This window comes from Phyllostomus hastatus, unplaced genomic scaffold (genome assembly GCF_019186645.2).
Source record: "Phyllostomus hastatus isolate PE091 unplaced genomic scaffold, TTU_PhHast_1.1 phas_scaffold_501, whole genome shotgun sequence".
Taxonomy (NCBI): domain Eukaryota; kingdom Metazoa; phylum Chordata; class Mammalia; order Chiroptera; family Phyllostomidae; genus Phyllostomus; species Phyllostomus hastatus.
Genome location: NW_025334033.1, coordinates 36,004,164 through 36,031,490, shown reverse-complemented (window position 1 = coordinate 36,031,490; position 27,327 = coordinate 36,004,164). Strand labels below are relative to the sequence as shown.

The 27,327-nt window shown below is 45.8% G+C and overlaps 1 protein-coding gene across 2 annotated transcripts in view; it reads right to left on the bottom strand.

The window, feature by feature from the left end:
• SAMD4A (sterile alpha motif domain containing 4A) overlaps positions 1-26,541 on the bottom strand; it is a 200,673-nt gene extending 174,132 nt beyond the window's left edge. The window contains exons 1-2 of one of the 2 annotated variants that reach the window (XM_045822366.1): positions 26,271-26,541; positions 24,443-25,069 (exon numbers count right to left, since the gene is read on the bottom strand). In XM_045822366.1, the coding sequence (XP_045678322.1) occupies positions 24,443-24,638 (196 nt within the window). In that variant the 5' untranslated portion in view covers positions 24,639-25,069; positions 26,271-26,541. The remainder of the gene's footprint in view (positions 1-24,442; positions 25,070-26,270) is intronic. The other variant, XM_045822365.1, reaches the window with a different exon arrangement.
• Between the last annotated feature and the right edge of the window lie 786 nt (positions 26,542-27,327).

The following is a 27,327-nucleotide window of genomic DNA, read 5'->3' as shown; positions in this document are numbered from 1 at the left end:
TGATTTTATAATTTAAAAAGGGAGGTGTTATTTGTGCTGGGCCCTGTATGTATGTATTTGCAAAGCAAAAAGCTTTAGAAAGCTAGGACTACACTGGAAGTAGCCTTGGTGAGCAGAATAACATCCAGTTATCTTGGGCAAGGACTCTGAAACCAGACTACCTGAGTTCAAATCCTGATTGTAGCATTTTCCAGCTATAGAATCTTAAGCATCTTAACTTTTTTTGTGTTTCACTTTTCTCATTTGCAATGAGAACAATAGTGCCTGTCTCGCTGGGCCATTACGAGGTATAAACATGTAAGCACTTCTTTAGCAGAGTGCCTGGCACATAGTGAGGACCTCACACATGCTATTGTCATTGTCCTTGGTGCCAGGGCCATCCACAGCTTGTTTGTTTGTTTTTAACCTGTATCTTCCAAGTTTTCTACAGTTTGTGAGGGGTTACATTTGTAATACTTTAAAATAACTGATGGCAAAGACTTGAACAGTTATTTGCATACCTGTGTTCACAGCAGCATTATTCACAATCGCCAAAAGATAGAAGCAACCCAAATGTCTGACAGATGAATGAACAAACTGATAGAAACATACAATGGAATATTTATTTGGTCTTAAAAAGGAAGGAAATCTTGATACATGCTACAACACACATATACCTTAAAACCATTATGCCAGATAAAATAAGCCAGACACAAAAAACAAATGTTGCATGATTCTACATATATGAGGATCAGTTTGACTGGTCGAATTCACAGAGGCAGAAAGCAGAGTGCTGGTGGCCCAGGCCTGGGGTGACAGGGGAATGAGGAGTAACTGTGGTGCACAGAGTTTCAGTGTGGGAAGATGAAGAGAGTTCTGGAAATGGATGGTGGAGGTGGTTGTACAACAATGTGAATGTACTTAATGCCGCTCAACTCTATACTTAAAATGGTCAAAATGGTAAATTTTATATGTACATTGCCACAATTTAAAAAAATAACATAGCTGGACAGCCTTGATGCTTAAGGACAGGAGAATTCTGAAGCTATTCACTCAGGCCTTAGCTCTCATGAAGGGACAAGGCAGCAATTTAGGGAGTGCCCTCCCACTCATCACAGGGAGAGGGAGGCCAAAGGGCGATGGGGCTCCCTCCCCACTTGCAGAGTCTCCTCATCTCCCCTCTCACTCAAAGTCCCTCTGACTCACTTCAGCCTTGCTCTTTCCCTAGCGTGCCCTTGCACTGAAATAAGGACTACACTGGGGACACACTCCATCCAACAATCTTTGTTCTAGGGAAAAGAATTAAAAGTTTAAAGGTAAACTTAGAGACCGACCTAAAGAATCAAACTGAACATCATTTATCTACACAAAACTTTCAGGTAGTTAGTCTAACACTCAGACTGTGTCCCCAGGGACCAGATTAGCCTCCCTGTCTCTTTATTCCCTTTGTGGAGAGGTACATATTCAGAAAAAGAACTCATTCTCTTTCTAGATTAAGTATGACTCATCTGTCCTCCCTCCTTTTAAAGTGCTTTGTTGAGGCCACGCACTCAGATATCTAAAGGGATCGGGCAGAAGCAACATGGGTTTAAGGCCACAATAGAGAGTAGTGGGGACTGGGGCAAAGTGAAGAGTTCCTATCTGTCTAAAGGGGAAGCTCCTACTAAGCTTAGCAGGTTGTTCCCACATAGTAATAATGCATGTTCAGTGCTACCAATTTTCATTTGTCATAAAAGGTATGAAACTCAGATTTTGATGTGAATCCCCCAAAGAAAATATAGGGTTGTTTTTTTTTGGTGGTGGTGGTGGTTAGTTGGTTTTAAAAAAAATGCTATGTGAGCCAAACAAAGCACTTCTGCATGGGGCTTCCCTTCATGGCATCTGATTCATAGGTCAGATTGCAAGCAGCAAAATTCTAACAAATGAGCCCACCAGTTAACCCCTCAATGAACGCCAGAGTACTATGAACAGGGAGGCTACTTTTCGTAACCTGAAGATTTCCCTTTCTGGCCGGATATTCTCCACGTGCCCCTCCAGACCCACTCTCCTGTCCTCACCCTGCTCCATAGCTCAGGAGGCTACCCTCCTCAAACTACATTTCTTGGTTCCCTTCCCTTGGGATTCATTGGGTCACCCAGTGGGATGGCTTGCAAGAAACTAAGGGGAGGGAAGGGAGGAAATTTGGGGTATGTAATCCCTCAACCCCTGCCCTGCCAGGCTGCTTTGGCAGGTGACTGCAATATTTTCCCAATGGCCACAGCTCCCATCAGGTGGCCCTTTCCTCAGCTAGACCTCCTACCAGGTTCCAATTCTCCCTTTTCCTTCCTCCTTAAGACTAAAGAGTGGTAATGGTTTTCTGTTAACTCTAGGATGCTTTGCCAAGTCGTGTTCATTTCCCTCACCCCTCCTGCCTGCCTACATCTCTGTTAGCAGTCCTTTCATTTACTCCATTACACCATCTCTTTCCTGCCAGGACCTGACTGATACGTCTTCCCACATCACATTCCGTGATCCAGATATGACACCAAAAGGACAAGGCCAAGGTCCCTCCCTGCCAGACCTGGGAGTCTAATTCCACAGAGGAAAGAGATCCACTAGGTGAGGCTACCTTGGCCCCCTTTTTTCTAGGTTGAAAAGATACTATTTCTTGAACCTTACATGAACTCTAATTTCTAAGTGACAGTTGTGAATGACTGAAGTCCTTAAGCGTGCAGTCCCACTCCAGAACTGCAAAAACCGTGTCCTCCACTTCAAATACGATTTGGAAATCAGGTTTGCTCCATGGGCAGAGATCTCTTTCTTGTATTTTCCTGAAATGTCCACGTAAGACAGTTAACAATGTTTTAATAATTTTGAATGAAATGTTTAATTAAAATGTTATATTGAAGCTTTTCCTCCCATTTAACCCCATTAAACACTTTGGTGTTGTGCCTAATCCAATTATCTAACTATTCAATTATCGGACACTAAAAGTCTACATTAACAGGGACATTATCCCTGTATTCCTCTTAAGACAGTTCTTGACTCCTTGTATTGTAGTTAGAAATGTACAGATTTTAGTCACCATTACTAAATTTGTTAGATCATGTAGTCATTTATTCAACAAATGTTATCTATGTCTCTATATCTCTGTAAATATTTAGCACCAACGATGGACCCATTTCGACCCTGGAGCTATGACGATATGAGGACCCTGATATCAAGCAACTCACCGTCTACATTAGTGTGTAACTTACAAGCCAATGAGATTGATGCTTTAGTGGAGATGCATTCACACGTGAGAAGCACACCAATGAGGGATCGGCTAAGTCAGTCCACAGAGCCAAATAGGTGACCATTGTGTCGGGACATGAAGGATAAGGGACGTGGTGTCAGATGGAAGAGAGGAAGGTATTCCAGACAGATGGGAAAGCACGTGCAAGACGCCAAAGAGAGAGCCCGCAGCCTGGCTTACGAGTTTGTGTCTCTGATCGTGAGTATAGCTCATGCCACAGAGCGGGAGTTTTTAATGAACAGAGTGGACCTCTCATGCAAAAATTCCACTGTCGTCATTATTTAAACACCTGCTAAAGTAAGCAATACAACTCATCATTTATGGTTGGCCCTAAACTGGGAACAGACCTTGTAAGATGTATTCTCTGTAGTGTTCCCAAAATTAAAAGGTAGAAGTTCTACTGTTAGCAATGTACACTCCTGTCACTTAAATTCCATTGCAAAAATTAAGCTCCAACAAGTTTCTGATATGTTAGTATGGCTGAGACTTGTTTAATATTTTAAATTCATTCATGATTTAGTCATCTTGTCATACGACTATTTTAATGTGTTCCCAAGGGGAAAAGTACAACCACCAATTAAATCTGATTCAGCGATAAAAATCTAACCTGTGAATAATACAAATTTGGGCTCTTACTCCTCCCTTTCCTCAAGCTTTCCCTTCTGCTATAGTTTTCCAAACCTAACCCGTCCTGTCCTGTTATCAGAACTTATCATTTTGCTTTTAACCAGGAGAAACTGCACGTGGTCTTTCTACTTCAACAGTCTGAACTGATTACACTAGCATTTTGAAAGGCACTATTTCTGTTCTGTGCATGATGCAGATACTGCACGCTAACACGGGCAGAGCAAACGAACCCGAACACATGCAGCACTGCCCGCAGTGGTTATCTCATGGGGAAGGGTGTGGGTTATGGGAGATTTCCCATGTCATGAATCTCTATGACACTTCTCTGAAACTCTTTTTTTTTTTTTACAGCAACCATATTTTACTTTTTAAGAGAAGAAACAAAGGCATATTCTTAGACTAGGTAGGCACATGAGTCATCTTCCTGTATAGGATCTGGTCTAGAAATTCCAGCAGACACTGTGGAAGAAATCCTGACAGAACCAGAGCAGCAGGAATCCTTCCTTCACTTCCCCAGGGAACAAGGAAGCCCCACTGCCCACCTGAATCTCCCTGACTCACTCACCCTCCCACAGCTCACAACAGGCCAGGTCAAAGGAAGCCATCTCTGCTGCCTGAGGTTCCTCCTTAAAAGAGAAACTGCACACAGGATCTCTTTCCCTTAAAGATGCTGCTGGGTCTTCTTTCTAAACACCAAATATATTAGTCAAAATACAAACTTAAATCAGCTGGAGAAAAACACATACATATTGGTGGTTTGAGTGGACCTTAGTTTAGATGGCCATTATTTCAGCCTTCAAGAAGAGGCCATTTTTCAATCAAAATTAAGCACCTGTAAAATAGTTTTCCATTGGGCAAAGGTTATAATTTACCAGATATTCTTTCTCCTGAAACCATTTCCTCTTTCCTTCTTGTGCTTGTCCCTTAAATTATCTAGAAATTCTAGCAAACACTACCCTCTTACATTGCCAGTTTTCAGGGGCTGGTTATTTTCTCTAAAGAGTGAATAGAAAGCATGACTTGTTCATGTAACTGATTTGAGACCCATTCTGGCTAACACAAGAAATACTTGATGAATGGAAAAAACAAAACCAGTCACCAAGATGAAGTACAATAAAAATACCAGAATATAAAAGCGGTAATCAGAATGACTTAATCATGAAGAAATTAATTAGGTTCTCCAGGAAGCAAGAATAATAATTATGACCAGAAGGACAAAAACATAAGCATCTATAATTATACAAAACTAGAAATCATGTAACATTTCAATAACAGAAAAATGGTTATATAAATTATGTATCATCCCAAGAAGAAAAGATTATGCATCCATGACAAGCCACCTATGCAGAATGGTGGAATAATGATATTATTGAGGCTAAATGTTGAGAATCTAGGAGTTGATTTTGTTATTCTATTTTTTGTATGTCTCAAGTTTTTCATAAAACATATTTTACATAAATATGTTTTCTAAAACTATTTAGTAACACAGGCAAATGCTTATCGTTAACATTAAGTGGAATGTGGAGGTGGGCAAAGTACGAGCTGTAATAAGTACAATTCTGATTTTCTCAACAACACACACAAACACAGAGAAGACAGCCTAGAAGGAAAAGCTTTAAAATGATAAGCAATGAGTGGCTCTGAGTGGCAGATCAATGATGATTATTATTTTCTTCTTTTTCATTTCTGTATCTAAAGATGTCTTAACAATGAATATGCTTTACTTTTGCGGTTAGCAACATGACAGAGAGCAAAGGATTCCTACTTGGGAAGGGAAAGAAGATGACCGACTAACAGTGAGAAGGAGCTGTCTCTACACAGAGCATTCCCGGCCATGGCACGGGGGGAAGACGGCTGAATCGTGTTGACCATCTGAAAGGAGCTTACAGGCTATTTGAAGAGATGACTTTAACACAAAACGATCTAAAGCTACCAGACTGTAGACCAGTGTTGAATGAGGAGCTCTTACAAGTGTTACAGTAGCGGAAGGGATGGAGGGAGGGAGTCAGTCACAGAGCTGTGGTAGTGGAGGGTTGATGACCTCACAAGGCTACCAGGGGAGCGGGCTGGGCTCCAAAGGACAAGGGGGACTTGTGGAGGTGGAGATGAAAGGAACTTGGGGGACGAGGCGGGTTTGAGTTGAAGGCACACTTGGAAGAAAAGAAAATGTGAGACACAGAGCACATTGCTTTGTCTGAGACAGAGTTCATGCAGGAAATCGATGAGAAACATGGCTGTCAAGTGAGGTTAGAGTGAAGGTTTTCACCCTCATCAAACTCCACGCCCCCTTTACAACCCTGTAATGGAAGTCACAGATAATGTAACCTAATCCATATATAAAGCTATTAAAGCAATGTTATGACCTAGCTGTGATGTAAAGGAGAAATGAAAGGAAAATGATTTATAATGGTGCAGTATACATTAGAATATGTACATGTGCAGGCATGAGGCCTGTAGAAGACAATGAGCTGGTCAGCTCCTTGGCCCCTCCTGCAACCTCTGTGAATGCAACAGTCATGCACGCAGCCAGGCACGCCAGTCACAGACCACAGGTACTGGTGCCAGTGTGGGAAGCCACTTCAGGCCAAGTCCTGAAGAAAACAAAATCCTGACCTCCACCCATTCAAACTGCAGAAAAGACCTTTTGCTCAAGAGTTGGTTGTAGGCTCTGATAATTACTAATGGGGTTTTCACTTTTGTTGTCTGGTAGACATTGGAAAGTCAAGTGGGAGGCGGGGCAACTCTCCACCAGTGGGCACCTGCAGGACTTTGAGTACCCTTGACCCTCCCACTAAATGCCAGTAGCAAACCGCCCTTTAACACTGTGAAACTGACATCTCACAAATTTCTGAAGTACCCCTACTGGCCACGAACGACTGGGATAGAGCCAGCATTTATGTCGGGGGCACCACTGGCATTCTGGGCAGAACACTTTATCTCGGGCACACCCGTCTCTCCTGTACTGCAGGACACTGGGTATCCCTGGGTATCGACAGGCACTAAAATCCAGTCACAGTGATAACCAAAAACAGGCCCTCATCTATCCTGTTTGAGACCTACCACTCCACCTTTGAGAGACACTGACCAAGAACTTGGAAGTTTTGAATGTCAAGCCACTGAAGCAACTGAGGAAAGGAGAAGGACTGCCATAAAGAACTCCAACTTTTAAAACCTTTTAATCTTTCTATGATGCATCTCTCAAAGAACTTAAGCTCAGGAGCATGTGATTATTAAAGCAGAAAGTGAAAACTATAATTAAAGCACCCCTAAACACTCAACTAACCTTCAGCTATCTACCAAACCTGAGGCAGCCTTTGGCTGCTCCTGGAGGCAGCGAGCTGCTGCACGGCATGTTACCTGGGAGTCTGGGAAACACAAAACTCAAGAGTTGAGCACTTCTGGGGTTTCACGCCACTCAAGTGGGAAGGTCAATGTGAAGTAAGGCATGAAAAGAATGTAGTGTCACTTCTTAGAAAGACTCAGCACAACTGACAGAGTGGCTACAACACACGGCACGGCTAGGAGAGGGGAGGGAAGGACTCAAAGACATTCCAGAGGGAGAAAGGGAAGATCAGGCTGGCCGGTCAGTGTCTTCCCACCTCTTACAGCGCAGGTCCTCTGAAGATGGCCATTGTTGAGAATACTCTGTCTCCTTAGCCTCCTTGCTTTTCTTCATAGCACTGATTATCACATTCACAGTGCCAGCCACACCATAGGCAGGCAAATGCTCAGTGAATTAATTTATTCCACAAATATTTATTGCATTCCTGCTAAATTCCACATTCTTTTTCATGCGGGGGAGGAGCAATCGACAACACTGGCATCACCCATTTTTCACGGACCTCATGTTCAAGCGAGGGCGTTTGAGTGACAGCTGCATGGTATAATATGCCACAGTGATGAACATCGTGAATAAAATAAAGTAAGTCAGGATAAGGGGTTTAGAGACGGTAGTTTGGAAGGCGTCTCTGGGAAGGAGCTGTATGAGCCAAGACCTGAAATATGTGAAGAAGTGAGCCACACAGAACAATCAGAGGGAACTTCTGCCTTATTTGAACATTCAAGTTAAGATATCCTAATTAACACAAATCAAAGCAATGGACTTTGCTTTCAAATTAAGGAAGGGGCTATGTCTTGTATATAGCTGGATCTTCAACTTCTAACATGGTATGTGTCCCTTCTTACAAGAAACACAGTTCTGAACAGGCACCAAAAAAAATTGTGAGCAAATAAATGACACAAGCGATCCTACTGCTTCCTGCCAGGACACGTGTCCTCCCTCGCTGAGCGGCACTGGCTGTAGCTGATATTAATGCTACTCGGCTTCTTCAACAGTTTTGCTTGGAGTCGAGTCTTGCTGCTTACATTGGTAACATAAATTTGATGTAGAATGGACCAGAAAAACATCAACGTGGAAAACCCAACAAAGTATCCATACCACATATGGCTATAAAATTTCAACACACTGGAGTGAAAACATGAGGCTTTTTGACCCCGTAGGTGTCTGTGAATCAGAAAGCCATCAGCTTTCACAGACCTCTAGCAGTCATTGTTTCCACCCCCACCTCTAGGCATTCCTCATGGATGAGTATGTAAATTACTTCGGCTCCGAAAAATTTCACACATAATGAATCATTTATCCATTCTAACTCTTGTTCCACCTCTAATGTGTCACAGTGTAAAACAGACCAAACTCCGAAATGAACACTTTCTAGGATAAAAGTACTAATTTGCGCTCTTTGACATACTATTCTTAATACGTAAGTTGTATAAATTTTAATAACTTAAAACTCTTCTGAGATGATTACGTGAAACTCAGCAGCAGCCTCTCCCTTCCTCTGGAACACTAAATGTTCTCCCACGGGGGCGGGGGGAAGAAGCTTTTGACAGCAATAACACTTGCTTTCAAAAATCCTTTTCTTACCAACAGAATCAAAATTTAAAACTTCCAGATATCAAATCACAGCAGAAAAGGAGACAGAAGAAAAGTGTAAAAACTACAGCAGAACGATACATATAGAAAAAAGTATCATCAAAGAAATGTATCTGAAAATAATAAGAACCTATCAAACAAAGGTTTCTTTTGTTTGTTACTAATATCCAATTAGGAAGAGAGTACAAAAAGTAACCTACTTATGTGCATAGGATCATTCATTCATTGACCCAAACTTTCGGGACAATGTGGTTAACATACTTTCTGCAAAATTTTAAGGATGTGTGACCTAGAAATTGCACTTACAAGCATAGATCCCAAAGTAATAACTGGGCTTTAAAGGATGCTTATCACAGCATTACAACCCCCTGGAAATACCCTACATGACCAAGCGTAAACGTTTGGTTTAATAAATGGTGGCACAGCCATACCATAAATGTGATACAGTCATTAAAAATGCTATTGTAAAAGAACTAATGGTGCTTCATTGAAATATGAATGACATTAAATTTAAAGAGACAGTTTAAATGTATTTTTCACAAAACTACATATAAACACATATGGTCCTAATTTTGTGTATTTGAGTAAAAAATTTATTTGTGTATTTATGTTAAGAAAGAAGATTCTAAATATATTCAGTTAAATGAGAAACAGGATTATAGGTATGATTTATGTGATTTTCTCTATTTTTCCATTTTTCTACAATAGAAATGTAATTCTTCTTATAAAAATATTTTCTTTCAAAAAAACTCTTTTAGCTAATTTGCTAGGACCTGATTTGCACAATCTGATAAATCTTTTCAGACACAAAAGAAAGTATGTTTAATAAAATAGACTTCTCAGAAATAGCTTTTGTGTCAAATTCTATTTCATCCACTTAATGCTCCTAATTCTTTATATTATAATATTATCGAGTGTAAACTTAGCTTGGAACATTTATTTTAATCAGACAACATGTTAACAATTGTGTTGCCAAGCAATTGGGTAAAGGGCAGTAACTAAAAGATCTTCTCAACTAATTAAATCATATTAAAAGTGAAATAATGATCCAAACATAATTACCAAGTTCATTCCACTTAACAAACTTTACTCTGAGTGCCTACTATGTGCTAAGCACTGTACTGACCATTAATTTGCCGGGATCCTCCTCAATGGTTTGGACCTGAGATAAAAGAAAACATTCAAGTCCAAAGAGTTAATCTGCACAGTTGCCCCCAAACCTAAAGCCCAGTAGAACAACAGATCCTCTGATAAAAATTCCTCTGCCACACAGAGATGACCCTGGATGTTTGATCCCTCAGCTGCTCTGTCTTATCTGTAAGCTCTTCAACCCATGTATGTGCAATAGACTCCACCCTAACCCCAAACCTCAACACTGAGATGCAATTCCAAAAATGAAGTCAGTCTAGCACGCCACCACAATTCCAATGGTAAAAATAACACAATGCTTTATTTGCATCGATTTCAGTGAAAGCAGGCCAACCCAAGCCACCTGTTACTTGCACAGCAGCTCGACAACAAAACAGTATAAATATTCATTCTTTATGAAATTGCACAAAGGTCACTTTTAAAGGGAAGGTTATCGATGGGGCAGCTGGCATAGACTAGCTGTATTCACAGACTCTACACCTGAATTTTAAGAGGCACTGGTAACTGAGACCATTGTAATGTACTATGTATATCGGTGGGAAAAATTAATGGAAAATATTACTAAGTGCATAATCCCTAAGAGTATTTTATTTGATAATTTCATTGTGAACCCCAAAATCATTTAAATTCTATAAAATGCTATTTGACAGAACAGTGTGCACATCTTTTCAAAAGGTTCACTGAATAATACCAGTGTTGCAAATAACCTCTTTAACCTGCTGTCGCAACAGTGTAGATTTTCAACAGCTGTCAAAATAGATTCTAGTATCCATTTTACTCAAGTGTGTGAGAAGATCTTAAAATTGTCAGGAGTGTCAGGATGCAGTAACTTAGTATAAAATGCAACCCAGCTGACTCCACCAACTACAGAGAAATGGAGAAAGCTGGAATTGGCTCAAAGAGAAAAGATTGATCAAAGGAAGAAGGACATGGAGAAAATCATATCCAAGAGCAGGCAAGTAGGTCCCAGCTCCAAGCTCTGATGCAATGGGTTTTATCTTCTAGAAGCCACAGAACAGAATTCTGAAATGCCACGTCATTCACCCCTAGCACGAAGGAATACCTTGTGGGGGTTTGTTACGTACTCTGCTGGTACTAGGGGCACTTGCTGGTTCAGGGCAAGGTTGCCTGATACAGAAAATAAAAATACACCACCCTCAGCCCTGGCCAGGTGGTTCAGTTGGTTGGAGCATTGTCCCATACACCAAAAAGTTGTGGGTTTGATCCCCAGACAGGGCACGTACCTACATTTCCAGTTCAAACCCCCGTCAGGGCATGTATGGGAGGCAACCAATCAATGTTTCTCTCTCACACTGATGTTTCTCTCTCTCTCCCTTCCTCTCTCTCTCTCTCAAATCAAGAAACATATCCTCAGATGAGGAGTAAAAAAATACAGAATCCCCAGTTAACTCTAATTGCGGATATACCACGGATAGTCCCTTTAGTGTAAGTGAGAATAGTATGGCCCATTATTCATGGTGTATCTGCAGTTCAGTTACCTGTGCATCCTGTATTTTATCTGGCAACTACCTACAATGAGGCTGATCAAACACAGGCTCTTCCCTCCTGGAGCTAACATTCCAGTGCAGGATATCAATGGAAAAAGGTAAACATTTTGAACTTTTTATTTTAAAAAATGTACTCTCGTATATACATTTCACCAAGATTCACCAGTTCTTAATCTTTGTCACCTTACATGTAACCATTTGAGAATAAATTGCAGACATCATATCTCTTCATCCCCAAAGCCTTGATAATGCATCTCTTAATAATAAGGATATTTTCTGCCCTGGCCAGGTGGCTCAATTGGTTGGAGCATAGTCCCGTACATCAAAATGTTGTGGGTTCGATTCCCAGTTGGCCCATTCCTAGGTTAAAGGTTTGATCCCCAGTAGGGGCACATACGGGAGGTAATCCATGGATGTTTCTGGCATCGATGTTTCTCTTTCTCTCTCATCCCCCTCTCTCCCTCTCCTTCGCTCTCTCTCTATCTCCCTTCCATTCCCTTCTCTCTCTCTCTCTCAAATCAGTTACAAAGAACATATCCCCAGGTGAGGACTAAAATAATAATGATAATGATAATTTCTAATATGACCAAGGTATAATTATAATATTAAAGAAATTTAAAATTGTTATAATATTATCCCCTATAATGTGTATAGTCCATGTTTAAATTTCACCAATTGTCCCAATACTGACAATGTTCTTTCCCAATCCAGGAGCCAAGCTGGAACCCCAGGTTGCATTAGGTTGTCACCTCTGTGGTTCTCTTTGCTCTGGGACAGTTCCTCAGCTAACACGGTCACTGCAGTCCATTGTGCTGAATGCTGAGCTGGCGCCGTGCAGGGCGGTGCTGGAGCACCGTGGATGGTGAGGCACCTCCTTCTCCGTCTTCTCTCCATGGACTGAGCATCAGCTGATGAACTCCTCACCATTCTAGCCCTTGAGATATTCAACACAATACCCAAGCACTTCCTCTTTTAACTCTGGGAGTTTTTCCCTCTCTCAATGAGAAGTGGGGAAATCTTAAAGAAAACCAGCAGCAGCGATTCTGTCCTAATTACTCCTCTCCGAAATTCTGCGAACGGAACAGATACACACCGCAGTATTTCTGTGCAGTCCACCAGCGGCTTACCGTCAGAATCACACTGCAGGCTCGAATCGGCCGCCCAGCTCGCGCTTTGAGTGTCGAACAACTGAGCTGCGTCCGTCTGCAAGCGCTGCGGTTAACTGGGAATTGTTCTAGCACGGGTCACTCTGTCACTCAAAGAGCATGTGCGAATAGGGAGGTTTTGTTCAAAGCCAACAAACAACAACACTGACAAGAAACCATGCTCCCTTTCCAACTGACACTTGGTCAATGAAAGGTAAAGGTGGAAACAATATTAAAGAATAAAAAGCCAAGCATAATTATTTCCTTTTTAGCTGAGGTATGCAAAAATACTCAAAGGTTTCCCACTAAATGGTTTTGAGTGGATGATAACTTTATGAAGTTACCTTTTTAATAATAAAACTGAAACAACTTAATGATCACAAATTTGTGAAGAATCCAGACCCACCGGCTGAGGTACGGAGCCCCTGGAGTCTGCTTCCACTGGCTCCGCGAACACCCACAGCAGAGCATCTGCAGGCAGGTGCCGTGGTCACAACACAGAATTTTGCATAACTCTCCCCAAAGAAATTCCTTAGCACTGACATCCAAGTCCTTCATACTCGAAGGAAGTACACTCAGCGATCTAATCAATTAAAAGGATGAAAGTGGACACAAAATGAACTTTGACAAATGACAGCCAGGCCAGCCTGTGGGGACTGTGGCCGGCACAGCTGCAGGTCCCGACTGACTCATCAGGTCCAGGCCTCGGGCCAGGCCCAGAGGGGCTGGCGTTCCCCGAGAGAACCACGTGTGCTTATTTCAGCTCTTGCTAATAAGCAAAAGCTCTGCATAAGAACCCACAGTTATCTTTCCTGGACCTTTTAAACTGCCACATCCCCAATTTTTTTTTTATCCCACTGCTTCAGTTGGCCATTCGAGAATCGTGTCACCCTGCATTGATACAACACGATGCAGCTCACAAAGTACTCTGCAAGCGCACACGACCCCACTTCATCCTGGTAATGGCTCTGTGACTTTCGCAGGGCTGACTCCACTTCACAGATGAGGAAATGGAGGCTGTGAGCATTTAAATAGTTTTTACAAGGAGACACACTTCTAAGTGAGGATGCCAGGACCCCAGCCCAGGTCTTCTGTAAGGCACCGAAGGTCCAAGCACCTGTTGCTCACATCTGGCCTTTATCATGTACCTCCTGGTAACAGCACCAGGCTCAGCATCTTGTCCTATTCTATTATTAAGTGGTTATGCGCTTAGGGTTTTCTCACAACCAAGATGGAAACTCATTGTGGATTAGGACTAGGAGTTCGATTTCTCTGTACTCATTCATTCAACAAAAGCATACTGAGACCACCTACGTGCCAGGCACAATATCAGGTTCTGGAGGACAAAAGTGAGAAGACACAGGCTAGTGTGGAAGGTGAATGATGACACGGCCTTGCACTGCGACTGTACCTGCAGGGTGCCATCGAGCCCCGAGGGGCCAGGGCGCTCTCAGGAGGAGTTGCAGTTGGTCCGCCACGCCCCACACGAGAACACCCAGGGAGAAACCGCTTCACCAGCCAGGGAGTGAAATCCCTCCCACAGGCGGCGGGGCAGTCAGGAACGACTCCCAGTTCTCCGCTGGGATTTAGGGTAACTCCAGAGTGGCTGAGTCAGAGTCCGCATAAATCAAGAGGACATTACTGGAACTGTGATTAAAACATGCCAAAATAAAGTCAAACCTTCCTACACGAAACTGCAGTCTCAAAATAGGAGTAGTAATCATCTTCCAATGAAAACAAATCAGTGCTGTATTGTGAGTGACGAAACACACAAAAAGGAGGGGGGGGTGGTCTGGAAACCACTTCAAGGAGCTCATCCTGACAAATGCCGTCTTTGACATTCAGGAAAGGACAGCATTGCTCGTGCCCAGCGTACATAGTCCTTCAATGTGGTGGCCGTGCCGGCCGAGTCAACCATGGGAAGGTTATCAAGCCTAGGTCACCAGCCCTGCCCCTACTGCAAGTCCCCTAGCTGACCCCAGTCTTCTCAAATCTTCACCAGAGGGGCTGGAATCAGCATGGTCTCTCCCAACTCCTTAATTTCATGCTGCTAGAAAATGAAATAAGAATTCACTCTTACACCAGCTGAGACATGTCTTCCTAAACCAATCTTCAGAAATTTCCCTCCACTTACAAACAATGGAAAAGCTTGTTTTCACTTACAGCTCTCAAGTTGGTGCTTTGCCCAATTCTAGATCCTAAGGAGATCCTGACCCAGCTCATCAATTGCTAGTGTGTCAATGTCAAGGATGCCATGAGCTATTAGGCAACCCATTGCTCATTATTTCATCTCCGCAGTTTGCAGGGCCCGTTTCCTTCCCCGAGTCCTGCCTGTTCATGCAGAGGCAGCAGAAGCTTCCGTTCCCCGAGTCTCCCTCACAGGAAGGGAAACTCTGAATTGATGCCTTCACTTAATTAAAAAAAATTTGCCAGTGTGAAAAAGGAGCCAAGCCATATCAAGCACCATAGGATTAAAATCTGATAAATAAGAAGCACATTAAAAAGGACAAGCTGAAAAGAACTCTTCCAAGACCAATTTATAAAACGTTAGAGTGAAACATATTAAACTACCATTAAATATCCTCAGGCACTTTTCTTTTAAATGCCAACGTTTTATTTACCTAAGAACTGGAAGCAATCTGCAGCATGCATTGGGGGTGAGGATTCAACACAGGCTTCCGGATCAGAAACGCCTTGGTGAGCTAGGCACAGGTTCAGCCACTCTCAACCTACATCTGCTCATCTGTAAAGTGGAGATAATAACTACGTTGTGGAATTTATATAATTTAGAAACCAGCTATTAAGCATTTACTATGTTCACAAGTCTGGGTAGTAATAAGCATATTATTTAATTATTGCAATGTACTGCATTTAATTTTCACAGCCATTAGTTCTGCTTCGTTGTGTCATTCACCTGTTCGGTAATTGGAGGTAACGGGTATGTGTATGTGCAGGTATCAGCGCCTCTCCTGACACTGCCAAAGAGGAAGGAAGGAAAGGAGGGAGGGAGGAAGGAAAGGAGGGAGAGAGGGAGGGAAGAAGGAGGGAAGGAAGGAAGGAAAGGCAGGCAGCGAGTACCGTACAAAGAATATCTATCTCATGGTCGCTTTTAGAATCAGATGGAGAGAACAAGAAGATTCATGGGATGGAGACTGCAATTATGAGTTACCTTTGCTAATAAATGACTGACACTCCAGGCTTATTGCTGTTGGGTGACCCCAAAGCAGCAATATTCAATCTAGTTCATTACATCTTTTCTTAAACTCGGTGGCACCACTCATCACGGTCACTTAGCGCCACTTCAACGCCTACTTCACAAAAAGAACAGAAAATCACTCTAAAGTGTGCCTCTTAAACAAAAGCCACAAACCTGTGGCCCAATCAGGCCAAGAAGTACAAGAGGAATACACTGGAAATAATTTGAAGAAGATTTTGAAGACCACCCATACTCATTCACTTGTACTATCTCTCTTTTTCTTCTCTGCTCCTGAAAGTTTTGTTTTCTTATCTTTATTCCCATTCCACAGAAGTCATAGAATCTTAAGGTGAGGAGGTACTTTGGGGGCCATCCAAGAGGTCTCAGCTTCTTTTCTAAAAAAACTCGCACTGAGTTCCTCCAATGGAGAGGGTGGAGTGGTTCTGAAGTGAGGCCACTTGTTTCTTCCCTGACCAGTGGGATAATGACTGTCCCCACTTAATCGCATAGGGTGGTTGGGATGAATAAATGAGATACTGCCTGGAAAGAATTCATTAAGGTGCCTGACACAAAGCAGGCTTTCAATGAATCAGAGCCAGACCCATTTAGAAGTATTATTCTGTGCCTTGCACAAAGCGACCATGAGACCACTTGTCCACCTCTGGTGAAACCCACACCACTGCCTCCAAAACAGCTTAAGCCACTGTCTGGGAGCCCTGATCAGTAGAATTTTTCTGTACTTTGAGCTACATGAACTGCACCTTCCACGCACTGCCTTCTACACGGATACAGAATTGAACCCCTCCACCACTCCAAGCCTCCAAGCCAAGCTTTCAAAGAACCAATGACAGTTGTCATGTTCTCCGCTCATCTTTTCTCTAGCCGAAATGTCTCCCTGGTTTTCGGGTATACCTCCAGGCTCTTCCCTCTGGCCACTTCCTGACTTGTCCATCTTCCCCAGCGTGAGTACTCAGTGCGTGGCCAGTCTGGCCAGACTGAAAGGACAGCCTGGCCAGAGCTTGTATTGTATTGTTATTCAGAACGGAAAATCCATTCTAAACACAATATTATTACATATTGTATCATATTTCTAATGTATTATTAAAGGCTTAGTGGCTTTGGGGACAACCACATTGTGACATTATTCATACTAAGCTCGAAGTCTACTAAAAGCCAGAAGTCCTGTTCGCACACACTGCTAATGAGCCACGCCTCCGCTAAGGGAGGTGTAGGGGCTGCAGAGAGTGATTTCACAGTCATCTTGTCCTCTTCAAGTACTCTTTGGGATCAGGATTCTGTCTGTGTCAGGAAGCCCTCAGCTCCGCCTTCTCAGCCCAGCTCACACTGCAGCCCTTGCTGTGGCCACCAGCTTCAGGGAGGCCTAACCGGACGACATTCTGCTGCAGTTGCCCCAGGTCTCTCTAGCATTCTGCCTGGGGGCTTCTTGACACCACAGTGCAAGACACCATGGAAAGGCTCAGCTCCGCGAGCCTGGAAGAGCAGGGCTTGGCACGCTGGGACACCCTTGACCAAGGTGCCAGGGAAGCCTGTGGGTAAATGCCCACCTCATCTGTCCCTTGATCCCTTCTGAGGTACAGACCCTCTTTCCTGTTCCCTGAGGTCAGTGCCCAAAATAAACTACCTGCACGCCAGCCCTTGCCTCAAACCCTGCTTTCTTGGAGGCCCCAGGCCAAGCCACATGTCTACACGGGAGCCCTGAGGCACAGCACCGAAGACCTTCCTTGAGACTGACAGTCGCCAAAGCCAGCCTGTCAGTCACTGAAACCACTCTAACCCCACCGGACTAGACTTTCATCCCGCTGTCCAGGCCTCCATTTGTCCATCAGGAAGGAGGGCGCTTTGCCAAAGGCGGTGCTGAAACTCAGACATGGAATCCCTATCAGAATTCCTGTGATCTGCCCACAGTACAGAATTTCCCTGGAAATGCTGTCTCCCATCCCATTGCCCCGTCAACAAAGAAATGACGTCAGTTAGTTCTCCATTACCCATTCTTCCCATTCTTCGGAAAACCAGGCCACTTCCTAATTCCTCATCCAAATACTAGCAGATCAAGTTTTAAATAATCTTCTAGGATCTTACACAGGACCAGTGTTAACTTCCCAGATCCCTACTAGGTACAGAACCTACTTTTGCCCTCCATTTTTTTTTTCCCAAACGGACACAATGTTATTTAGGGAGGCTTCAGATGACACCCCTATTCTTCTATGACACTTTGGAAATTCAAAAGCGGTTCAGCATTGCCATTTTAATCACACACTTAAATCACTATTTGGTGCATATACTCACATAGATACGTGTGTACAAGGAAAGTCAACATTCTATGTGTATCTATGCTGCACACAAACACCTGAATTCCACCGAGAGATGTGAGGACAAGCTGCTTCAGAAACTCCAATGATTGTGCTTCACGTGAGTGTGCTGGGGAAGTAGGAAGAGATCTCTCCCATCTGGTGTCTGGGATGAACATTCCTGCTCTTTCCAACTCAACCTCATAGTCCACAGCATCAGGGGGGAAAAAAAGGAATTGTTCCTGGAGCCTGATTTTCCATGGGACACTGATCATTAGAAGGCCTGGAAATTCCAGCAGAGGCATGTCCAAAAGCCCAGGGAAATGCAGCAGCAGAAGCCAGCTCTGCCTTCCTCAACCCAGCCTCAGTCTCAGAGGTGAAAAATAAAAATAAAATAAATAAAATAATAAAGTAAATGGTTGCTACATAAAGTGGGAACAACCTCCGAGAACTAGCTTGTAAGTCCCAAGGAGTGACATGCTCCTACAGAAGAGCTGGTTGACTCTTCAGAACTCCAAGCTGCCTCTTCACAGTAAGGCCCACGTCCGGACTCACTAAATGGGAGAGAAAGCCTGACTCCTGTTCTGAGAGTGGTGCTTTCTTTGGAAGACTCCTGCCTTTGGGCAGCTTCCTCAGAAGCCAAAAAGAAAAAAAAAAAGCTCAGAGGAGATGTCTAATTCTGCATCTTAATCTATGTGAATTGGATGGACTCAGGAAGGCTTTGGAATGATTACGAGGGATGGAAAGAAAGGAACAGGCTAAAAACTTAAAGTAGTAATTTTTTTATGTTTTATGAGTACCACACCTTTCCTAGAAAATGAGTTATACAAGGCAAAAGCCCATGGATGAAAACCCCAGTTTCTCCAGGTCACGGAGAGCAATATTTTCTCTTCTCCAGTGTTGCTAATTCTTTTTAGGGTTACGTTTCTGGGGGATCTTCTGGGGAGTTTTCAGTTATCTCTCAGCCCTTCTGACTCTCATTTCACCTTTGTTTGTTTGTTTGTTTGTTTGTTTAAACATAAACCAACCAGTTTGACTGCTACGTCTGTCTGTCTGTCTATGTTGACTTGTTTTCGTGGGACCTGTTTATAACACATACTCAGTTGCTGAAGCCCTTGGGTACCGAAGCTAAACACTCACATCCAGTTATTCACAACAAAGAGCACATACGTGTATGGCCCACCCAAACAAAATTACCACACCCTAAGTAAAAAGTGTTTCAGATACAAAAGCCCAATATATTTCATTCAGCATCTGCTTTCCGCTTTCACCAACTGAAGGAAAAAAATGTTGACAGGAAATTTGGGAAAACTGGGTCAGTGCTGCATTTTTAGGAACCAACATGACAGAGAAAAAGAGAGCTAAAATGTAGAAGGTGGAGTGAAGTAAGCTCATGTCTTTTCAGGGTTCCAAGTCCTCTCCGATCTCTTCTTGATAATCTTTTAAATAAAAAGATCCCCTACATAACATTTTACATACATTTTTATATAAATTCTGTATTAATTAGAGGTAAATGTAAACCTGGGGAATAGAATAGATCATCATTTGATGATTAATAAGGAACTTTTGGACAATAACAAGATTTGATTAGCTCCTTTTTACAGATGAGAAAACAGGCTCTGAGTCTGACTGACTGATTCAAAATACATACTCTAAGAATCTTCTAGGACATATGCCCTCCTGCAGATATAAATAAGTGGCCACCTGGGCAATACCTTCTTTTCCTCTCCATCTCAACCCTTTCTTCCCCCCACCCCATGCAGCAATGCAGACAGCAACAAAGCTACGCTGAGCTGATGACACCACCAGGTGGCCAACATGGAAACTGTCTAAACCAAACTGCCTCCCATCTCTGCCTCTCAGAGGATCACACAAATACAGGAAAGCTCTTTTCCAAAAGTGTGTACACACACACACACACACACGCACGCACACACACACACACACACACACACACACCCCTTTCATCTTTTAACTCCTTTCCAAAAAGCATTCTTGGATTTTCTGTCATCTCTGCAGGGTCAAGTCCAAATACCTTAACTGACAAAGTCCTGTACACCCATAGCTTCTGTTTTAATTTTGGCCTCTTTAGAGCTCAACATTCTATACTCTTCTAGCCACTCTGAACTCACTATTTCCTGCACACCACTGCGCCCTTTGAGAAGGCAATATTTTTATAAATATGATCTTTTCTGCTTAGAAAACACCTTGCTGCCTGCTCTCTACAATCCTTTTGACATATCGAACCAACTCCTATTCACCCTCCAAAGCTCAACTCAAACATACCTCTTCTTCAGTGAATCCTCCCTGACTCCCCTAGGCAATCAGTTTCTAGGTTCACAATGCAAACGGAACCCCTGCTCCCACCCATATCTGTGCCTGAGCACCCATGACATTGTGTTAGTCCTTTACTCGACACAGTATCTGTGTACCAGACACCAAACTATACAGTAAGTTGCCCTTGTATTCCCACTTCGTAGCACGGGGCCAGGGAAATCATAGGTACTCAGAAAATGCATGTAGATGAATAAGTGAGAGAAAGAACTACAAACAAGAGCTTATCCAGTATCATCAGGAAAGTCACTATTCTTTGGCTTTCCTTTTATGCCATTTGTGACTTCAAAAAAGCAATTCAGGGTATGGTGTACCTACAATGTGGAAACTAAAAACCATAAAAATCATACAGCCAACATCTTCGCCCTGTAATGAGAGCAAATATACCTGCAAGTCCTTTGTAATGTTCACAATTAGTTTTGTCTCCAGCATCACCATTTCAGTTAATGCTTTTTCCTGTATTTAATTGTCAGTAAAGTATGTAACTTTTTGCCATTTATTTATTGCAAACATATGCAATTCTTCAAAAAATATGCATTGTTCTGTGCGTTAATAAGTCACTGTGGATTCACCTGCAAATCTCCATCTATTACACCATTTCCATTGGAAAAATATATTTCAAGTCCAAGTAACAAATGCCACACAACCTATTTTTCTTTGGGGAACTGCAGGTATAGTCAGTGGGTTACATTTTTGCCACTTTTAGGTATTGAATGAACTCTTGGCTCTAGAAACAATTATCTTCAAACTGAGACGGTCTAGAAGTCTCGATGTGAACCTGGCTTGGTGGCTGAAGGGTACTTTTCTAAAGCTATAAAGCTTCTGAAATCACACCTCCACTTAAAGAGCTGATCATGACCTGTACCTACCCAGCAAATCTGGAGACATGCACACACACACATAACTCCACAGAAACGGGATCAACCATTTATTTTTGATCTCAGATGACCATGAACCTGAGGCAAAGGACGAACCAGTGAGGCACTAGATTCTCAATATATGCTAAACTTAAAAGAATGAAAAGTTAATATCCAAATGCATCCCACAGATTTCAAATAAACAAGGTCTAAGGTGAAAGATTCTATCTATTTAAAATCAGTTCTGAAGAAAACAGGGCCAAGTTCACACTATTACTAATTTTTTTATTATATAGAGATGAAACCCTAGATATGAATTTGGTGCCCATTCGCCAAATTTTAAAAGCTCTCAATACCAGAAGAAATATGTGTGCTTCCTGAATTGATGGCTACAAAGTAAAGTAACTGATACATGAGGATTCTGGTAGAGGGAACCTCCGCCAGCCAGTGAACGAGTCATCATACACAGCCCAGTTTTCTGAATGGGTAAGAGCTTTACAGACTGAAACAGCTTGGGAGGTCAATTTTCTTAAGTGTCAATATTTCCAAAGTTTATGGCCTATTTCCCTCTCTTCTCAAAGAGTGTGCTTAAAAATGTATCCCTTGGGTCGTTCACTCTCATTCATGGTAAACATCAATTACTGATTTATGTTATTTCAGGGCAATGGCTGTGGGGTTGATGGAGGATTCCTACCTGAATTTTTGCCCTGAATTTTTCTGTCTCTTCCCTGGCTGTCAAGCTGTCAGGGATCATTTTTCACTCCTGGCGACAGCAGCCAATCACCCCGTTCTAAATGCACTAATAGCCATACTACACAATGGAGTACTGTTCAATTATTTTTAATGTAAAGACTGTTGTCTAAAATAAGAGTAATTATGTTCCCAGAGAGGATCTGAAGTATTCTCCCAGGGATTAGGCCACCGATCCTGGTTGCTCAGTGGGCATCTCTGCCCTTTCCTCGTCCTCACTTGCGTGTTCCAGTGTCTGTACGTGAGCCCTTCTTCAGACTCAGATATGTCCGACACACCTTGCTGCTCTTTTTGGCCCCCATGCTTCAAGAAGTAAAGCAAACCATCATCCCACGACGAAGGAATTTCCGTCCTGGCCACACAACAAAACAAATGCAAAGGATTCCAAGGAAACAGACTGTCCAGATCGAAAGATTAATCCACAAACTGGAAAACGGTCCTTATCTTACATAATGGGTCTAGATGGCGCACGTCTGCAGCACTCAGCAGCATGAACAGGCAGGTGTCTCAGACAAATAAGTATGGAAAAAATTGGGCGGTGGATTATGAAATGACAAAACAACTCATAGAAGTTCACCCTTTTCTTGAATTATTAAATTACAAGACTTTTAAAGTAAGCAACTTCTTTTTAATACCATACAGTAATGCTTCACTTACTAAACTGCTGCTCTATTGGAAAGTCTTCTTTAATCAGCAGGAAAAAAATGTTGCTCTAATAATTGAGTAACCAAAAGATTAATTATCATCATTTTAAGCCGTCCCCACAAGCACTGAAGTCAAGCATTCGACATAAATGACGGGACTTCAGTCCTGTGCATCCCAGGAAACGCAAAAGTTTATGTAACCTTGTTTGTCAAACCTGAGGAAGCAAAATCAAGCAGGTGAGCCAGGCTACCCTGTCACATCAAGGATGGAAATAAAGAGAGTGGACATCAGTTATCTTGGTCATGCTTCCACACCCTTATAAAGGAGGCTGGCCTTTCAGCTATTTGCAAATATGGGGCTGAAGGGACCCTGCCACCACCACCCTGGTGAGGAACAGGGTGCCCTGTCAGGCTCCGGCTAATCCCAGGGGGGCTGTGGGATCTCCCTCAGTATGCACCCACCCCCAGCACTGGGCAGCACGAGCTCTTGTAGGTACAGTCTTGTCTGCTCAGGAAAAGGACTGTGAGGATTTCAAGCGGTCACTTCCAGCCTTTGATTCTATATATGGAAACATCCCCTCCTGGTGTTTCCAGCATCATGAGCACCACATCAGGGAGGAGGAGTGAGGAGGAGGCTGACTCCCTGCTTGCTGCCCTGACAACACACTCATTCTGTGTCTCCCAGGCCCCACTGCCCTGGACTGGCCCTTGTCATCAAATGGCAGCCCAGACCTCTGCTGAGTCTTGCAGGCTAACAGCTCTAACACGGAACAGCTGGAAGAGGACCCTGCATTCTTTGCTCTGCATAAACACTGGGGGCTCTGTTCACCCTCCTGCTGCCGCAGGAAGGAAAGAATTTCCCCTATCCAAAATTACAACGAGCAGACCTTCCCTCCATCCCCCAGCCTCGCTCCACCCCTCTGCATCCAGGGATAGAATTCCAGTCTGTCACTGCCCATGCTAGCAAAGAGCAAACTGCTGGGCCTTCTGCATGCATGCACTTTCTACACTAGTTGAGGTGTCGGTAAATCCTAGCAGAGTAATATAAGACAATCCTGTTATATTCAGTAAAGTTTCCTAACAAAAAGCGGCAAGGACATGCCTCCGGTTGGTGAGACCCTTTCTACAAGATCCATACCAACACCAACACCGTCATGACAGATGAGCATATCCAAATAGTATAGGAATTGCAAGTATTTCAATACTCTGTAGCGTCACCTACGTATTACTCAGAATACGGAGCTCTAACTGAAATGCCCGTGGGGGGAGATTAAGAATAAAATTGGATTTTCATGGACTGCTCACACAGCCTAATCAAAGTCCGGCTTCCGAAGAGCAGTCCCAGGTTTCCTCCTGTGTTGCCGAAACCCAGAGAGCCACGTTGCCCGAATGAAGAAAAAAGCCCAGAAAATCCAGACTCTACGTGACCTGACTTACTTATTTCCCAGGAAACTGCATAAGAGAAAAATCAATCATTCATGCTACCGTAGCTACCACACGGAATGGAGTTGACGGTGGGCAAAAAAAAAAAAAACCCAACCCAAAGCGGCCAGCGGAGGAAAGTGGGCGGCAGGGGCGGGACGGAGAAGGGGTTGAGAGGCCAAGGGCCCGGGGACGGCGCGCCCGTGTCCCCGAGGAACCGCGGCCGGGGGCGGAGCCTGGGCCGGAGGCCGCGAATGGGAGGGTGCGGGGAACAGACAGGCGCGACAGCGGCGGCGGCGGCGGCCGCACACTCACCGGGGCTGTTGGCCTCGCCTTCGAGGACGTGCAGCTCCGCGCAGTCGGCCAGCGAGTGCTCCAGGCAGAGCTGGAGGAAGCGGGCCTGGGTCTGGCTCACGCGCTTGAGCAGCGACAGCAGCGCAACAGTCTGCTCGCATTCGTTCCAGCCCTTAAACCAGCCAGCCAGCACCCCGACCTGGTCGCGAAACATCATGGTTAGGGGGCTGCCCTCGGTCTGCACAGCCCCTGGGAGCCGCAGCCCGGCCCGCCTGCCCCAAAGTTTGGTGGAGCCGCAGCCCTGCGGCCGCCGGAGACGCGTTCGGGTTCCAAGGTGGCTCGGGCGCCCGGACGCTGCAGGTACCGCCTCGGCTCCTGCCTCTCGTCTGGTTTCAGTTACGTTCCGGTGGTTCTGGCTGATTTCCTCAGAGATGATGACAGACAGTAGCACGGAAATGTTTCTTTTAAAAAAAAATTACGATTTTTTAAAAAAAAATCCGCACAAGGCACACAAACTGAATGAAGAATGCTTTCTTCCCCCCTCCTTCTCACAGCTTCGGGATGGTAATTTTCGGCGTCCCGGGGTCTCTTTCCTGCTGGGCGGCAGCTCCGACCCTCTACACCCGCATTCCCGAGCGGCGGTCACCACTGAAAGGAGAGAAAGGGCCGCAGTGAGACCTCGGCCGGCGAGGGAGCGCGCCCAACGAGTGCACCGGAGGGGGCGGGGGGCGCCTCGCGGGGTCTTGGTCCCCCAAATTCCGGTCACCCTCTCCGCACCCCGATGCGGGAGACGAGCTTTCCCGTTCTGGGAATGACCAGAAGCCTCAGAAGCCTCCTTCCCGAGTGCGGGAGGAGACCCCACGGCTTCCTGTTGCTGCCTCTGGGAACGGCTGGTGCTCCCCACACACCCCACCCGGACTGGCCGCGGGTGCTGTGTCTGAGAACGCCAGCACCAGCAACAGATTTTCCTCGCGCAGAAAACTTGCAATGCGGCTGCGAGGGGCGCGGGGGTGTGGGTGGGGGCTAATGCAAAGCAGAGGCGGAGGCAGCAGCAACAGCCCGAGTTCCTTCCTCCTCCTCCTCCTCCTTCTCCTCCTCCTCGTCCTCCTGCCGGAGAAGCAGCCGAGAGGCTGCAGCTCCATCTACAGCGACAGCCAGCATCTCCACCACCAGGCGCCCCTCTGGATTTAGGCCGTGAGCAGCCAAGGCAGCAGCTCGAGACAAAAATAAACTCTCCCCACCCAAAGCTCCTCGCCCAGCGGGCGGAGGCGCAGCCAGAGCCCGGCTCCCCCGCGCCTCACCGCTCCAGCCCACCCGGGAGGTCTCCAGGGCCTGCTTCGCCCTGAGCGATCAGATGTGCGCGTGCCTGTGCGTATCTGTGTAAGTGTGTATGCGCGTGTGTGCTTTAGGCATCCTGCCCCCACTGCCGCCTCCTGCGGGCGGGTCTGTCCGGCCCAGCGCCTCGTCCGCGTGTCCCAGGCCGAAGGCAGGCGGCACAACCCCGGGCACACGCCGCTCCGCTCGCGGAGACAGCCGGGGCCACAGCACTACTTCCCCCAGCAGGCGGGGCGGCCCCGCCGGGACTGCGGCTCCACGCCGCTGGCACACGCCCCCCAAGGACCTCAAAGAAAGTTCGGCTTCAGAGGCTCCCCGAGTCCTATCCCTGTTCGGGCAGAGCCGCCGCCAGCAAAGGAGGGAGCCCAGGGACTCGACCCTCGATGGGGCGGCTCTCTCGCAGCATCCCGCTTCCCGGCTCGCAGAACTTCTCGAGGGGAGAGGGAAGTCCCCTGGAAAGGGACCCAATGGCCCGAGGGTCCCCTGCCAGGGGCGGAAGGAAAGGGGCGCTCACCTCCGCGCGGCTCATAGCGGCGGTTCGGGGGCCCACGCGCGGGTCCGGGCCTGCGGCGGCCGTCAGCGAGGCCCGGGGTGCCCGGAGCGCGGGCTTCGGGCCATGCCGTCGGGGCGGGCGGCGCGGAGAGAGTGCGGCGCTGTGGGTCCGAGCCGCCGCCACCGCCGCTGCCTCCAGTGTCGGCTGGCGGAGGACTGAGCCGCTCAAGCCGGAGCTCCCCACATGCTACTGATTAACATACACCATTACATCATGGGCTTGGCAGGGAGCGCCCGAGCGGGGGGAGAGGAACCCGGGCGGCGGCGGGCGAGCGGAGGGAGTGGGGGGAGGATCCCGGACCGGCCTGCCGCAGGGGGTGGGGGGAGCGGATTCCTAAGTGGGGGCCAGAAAAGGGGAGGGGAGCGGAGTGGGAGGAGCCCGATGCGGAGAGGGGTTGGGTTGGAGGAGCCGCGGGGTGGAGGGAAGAAGTTTGGGGAAGGGGAGGGGTCTGGGTGAATTCCACCCGGCCGCTGCCTGCGGCTTGTGGAGGGGCTGGGGGCTGGGGCACTCCGTCACCGGAGCGAGGGCAGGGGGGGGGGGGGATCCCGAGGGCTCTTGAGCAGGGACGGTGCTGCCACCAGCCGCTAGTCCTTGGGAATGTGGTTTGCCACTCGAGTGACTCCTCGGCCTGACTTGGGTCCCAGGGTGGCAGAGTGCCTTGTCCCGCGGGCGGGTGGCGGAGACCTGAGGCCACTGCCGCTGGGGACGTGGACGGGTCTGGGAGGTCGCCGACGCGAAGGGCAGAGGAGGCCGACAGGCGGTATGCAGAGCAGTACGAGCCCCCATGCTCGGTGGGGCCAGATCGGAGGAGCATAAGGAAAGCCTGGTCCGATCACCCCCCTGTCCGGGTTGGGCCTTGGGTGCCCTTTGCTCCTACCCATGGCCCCGCACCCCTCTCCGGCCTCTTTCTTTCCTGGAAAGCCGCCTACTTCGTCAACTAGCCTGGGAGCTTTGCGCCCGGGGCGCAGGCTGCGGCTGCGGACCTGGAGGGGAGACGAGGGAGCGTCGCCCCGGATGG